Genomic DNA, 3748 nt, shown 5'->3' with positions numbered 1-3748 from the left:
ACCTCCCTGAACAAGCCTGGGAGATTATCATGGCACCATGGCCCACCCACGACATCCCGGAAGCCACTCCATAGGAATCGCACCGCCGGGCACCACAAGAAGATGTGGTTGGAGTCTTCCGGAACTCCACATAAGGGGCAAAGGCCATCACCTGGACCATTGCGCTTCTGGACCTCCGTGCCCGAAGGCAGGCGACCACAAACCCATTGCCACACTAGTAGAAAACAAGGCTTTGGTTGAAGCTCAATCTACACATTAGTCCCGGTTGCATTACGAACCGAGACTAATGTGAGCACTAGTCCCGGTTCGAGTGGCTAGTGCGCCGGGCAGGCATTAGTCTCAGTTGAAATGGGACGTTTAGTCCCGGTTTGAGACACCAACCAGGACTAAAGGGTGTGATGCCCTTTAATCCCGGTTGGTGTCTCCAACTGGGACTAAAGATTAGACCATTAGTCCCGGTTCGAGCCACCAACTGGGACTAAAGGGGTTGAGGCTTTAGTCCCGGTTGGTAGCTCCAACTGCGACTAAAGTGGTTCTGAAATTTGTTTTTTGTTTTTTGTTTTTTAGTTTCTGTTTTGAATTGCTTATATCTTTTAAGATATTTGATATTTTTGAGTGATTCTTTTTGCATTAGATTCAAAATTTTGTCTAGTTTTTGTTTGTGCCATTAGTTTTTAATTTTGAATGATTTAAATATGAATTCGTTCAAATTTGCTTCAAACCCTTGATTGTGAATAATTTGAGTTTTAAAATAGTTTTTAATTTAATTCTTTTTGCTCCTAGTCACATGTTAGATTGTTGTCACAATAAGATTTATTTGGTTATTTTTAGAATAATTTAAATTAGTATTTTAATTAAAACAGTATTGTTTTGATTATATAGTTGTTTTAGTCCTTTAATTGATGTTCTCAATTATTTTTAGTTAGTTCTTTCTGTAGATTTTAACATGTTGTAGTATGCTTCTGTTAGACAACAGTAGATATTTTTTATAATCAATTAATATTTATTTTGCTACTGTTTTGTATTAATATTCGTTTAGCCTTTAATAACAGTTGATAGAACTAGTTTTGCTATAGTAAAAAGTAATTCCTTTTGCCACTTTAATAGAAGGTGACTCTGGCTTGGTTAACCTTAGTTGTGACTCTGGTTGGGACGGTGCTAGCAGATGTAGTCGATGGTAGCATTGGATGGACACCATCCCGGACTAAAGGGGTTCTGCAATTTTCACCCCCCCCCCCTAACCTCGTATCGTCATTTCAGTCTTGAAAAAAACATAATAAAATGATAAAAACTTCAAAAATTAAAATCCTTCGAGATATAGTTATGTTACTACATCTACTAGTTAGGGAAATTAAAAAACATAAATTTCGACATGTTTTGCAAAAAAAGTGTTATGAAAAAGTAAAACGGCTATAACTTTTGCATACGATATCGGAAAAAAACGTATAATATATCAAAATGTTCAGCACGAAAAATCGGTTCCGATTTCGACGGTCATAGGCCGTTTTGCAAATCTTTAGAATCCTCAAATTCTGAAAGGAAAAAAATTATCCTTGAATTTAATTTTTTTTTGTATTTTTGGTCAAACTCTGGTCAAAGTGTGGTCAAACTATGGTTAAACTACTTATTCAAGAAATATTAGTGTTACTAAATAATTATTGTTTTTTAGAATAATAGTTTCAAGCTCAATTGGTGCTTCATGCTCAAGTTCAACTCCTAAGGGTTAATAGGATTGACAGCTTACTATTGTCAGGGAAATAACAAGTCCAGACTTGGAAACTAGGGGGAATAGAACTCGGAAGTTAAGTGTGCTTAGGCTGGGGTAGTGAGAGTATGGGAAGTTAGACGATTTTGGATGAGCGGTCCATACTTGAGCAGTGATGAGGGGTGATTAGAGATTAATTTGTCAAATAATTCAAAAATTTAAAAATGGGCAAAAAAATCAAATTGTTTTTCAAACAAATTCAAAAAAACAAAATTTTCAAAATAAATTCCTTTAGTCCCGGTTGGTGTTACCGGTTCGTGGAGCTCCTTTAGTCCCGATTCGTAAGCCAACCGGGACTAAAGGTTTTGGGCTTTAGTCCCGAGCCTTTAGTCCCGATTCCAGAAACGGGACTAAAGACCCTCTAGAACCGGGACTAAAGGCCCGTCTTCTACTAGTGCCACAAGAAGATATGTATCTTAAATGGTAACTTGATCTCCGATAGTACCGTAAGTTCATTGGGACCCGGAGTCGGCAAGATCACACGGTACAGGAACTTAGTGGAAATGTCCCACTCGGCTCAAGGTGCCACGCAACAGAGTCCGGTTCGAGCGAGGGAGTGTGCAGTGCCACGCACTCCAAAAGCTCGTCCCACTGCTCTTGCTCAAGTTATCCAAAGGTGCGATGTAAGGAGATGGTGCTTATGTCATGAAGGGCGGCTCCCACCGAAAGATGTGGGTGGGTGCAAATCTAGAATAAGGCATGGAACCTTTTCGTGAACGGTCTGGTTCCCGACCATCTGTCCAGCAACAACAATCGACGTGCCGACCCGGAGGACCGACATCAATTGAATAATTGACTGCTAGAACTGGGATCCCCCAACCCGGGGGAAAAGGCGAGAGGTTGTCCGCGCAGATACTTTGCGCGGATAATATCTAACGACAAACCGTCGGCACCAGTCTCGATGTGCCACAACCACTTGGCGAGAAGAGCGATATTCATACGCTTCGAAGAGATAACACCAAGGCCACCCTGATCCTTGGGCTTGCAGATCTTGGACCACTTGACCATGTGGTATTTCTGCTTATTGCCTTCTCCCGCCCAGAAGAACCGGGAGAGGTACTTGGCTATCTCCTGATGGAGGGATTCATGTAGACTATAGAATCCCATAATATACATGAGCAAGCTAATAAGGTATGAGTTCATCAGAAACACCCGTGCTGCCTTGGAGAGCCACCGCCATTGCCACGGTTCTACCCGGAATTGGAGCTTGGAGACCATAGGGCGGAGGTCCTTTTCTTGAAGGCGAACATCACTAATTGGCATGCCGAGATAGGTCGTCGGGAAGGATCCCAAGCGACAGCTGAGGCGGTTAGCTATACTATTCGCCTCCTAAGCGGAGTATCCTAGCACCATCACCTTGCTCTTTCGCGAAGTTTATAGTAAGCCCCGACATCTCCTGGAAACAATGGAGCAAGAACTTGAGGTGTTGGATATCCTCATCCGAGCCCTCCACCATCACAATCATATCGTCCGCATACTAAAGATGTGTGAGCCCCCCATCTCCAGTGAGATGGGGATATATACCTCTAATGTGGATAGCCCGCCTGGCCAAGTCCAAGATTGTAGCCAAGGTGTCAACCATCATGTTAAAAAGGAAGGGGGAGAGGGGGTCTCCGTGACGCACCCCCTAACCAGTGGGAAAATATGGCTCCACCTCTCCGTTGATGTTAATCGCCGTGCGTCCATTGGTCACTAATTGCATTAAGCGAGTAACCCAATGTGGGTCGAATCCGCGTTTCAACTTTACCTCCCGAAGGAAGGACCAACATACTGAATCGTAAGCCTTGTGAAAGTCTATCTTAAAGAAGACCACACGGAGGCGTTTATGCCTAACTTCATGAAGGATTTCGTGAAGGACTAGGATCGATCCAGAATAAATCTGCCTTTAGTGAAGGCCGATTGGTTCGGGTGATGGATCCTTGGAGCAATAAGGGCCTCCCTAGTGGTGTACCCCTTAACCAAAATTCGGAAGATTACGTTGAG

The 3748-nt window shown here is 42.8% G+C and overlaps 1 protein-coding gene across 1 annotated transcript in view; it reads right to left on the bottom strand.

Annotated features, from left to right (window-relative positions):
• Positions 1-3028, bottom strand: part of LOC119349927 (putative disease resistance protein RGA3) — an 8114-nt gene extending 5086 nt beyond the window's left edge. Inside the window, exon 1 of the mRNA XM_037618019.1 lies at positions 2650-3028. Within this exon, the coding sequence (XP_037473916.1) occupies positions 2650-3028 (379 nt within the window). The remainder of the gene's footprint in view (positions 1-2649) is intronic.
• Positions 3029-3748: the final 720 nt, after the last annotated feature.

Source organism: Triticum dicoccoides, chromosome 1B, assembly GCF_002162155.2.
Source record: "Triticum dicoccoides isolate Atlit2015 ecotype Zavitan chromosome 1B, WEW_v2.0, whole genome shotgun sequence".
Taxonomy (NCBI): Eukaryota; Viridiplantae; Streptophyta; class Magnoliopsida; order Poales; family Poaceae; genus Triticum; species Triticum dicoccoides.
The sequence above is the reverse complement of the archived record's forward strand: the minus strand, read 5'-3'. Positions and strand labels throughout refer to the sequence as shown.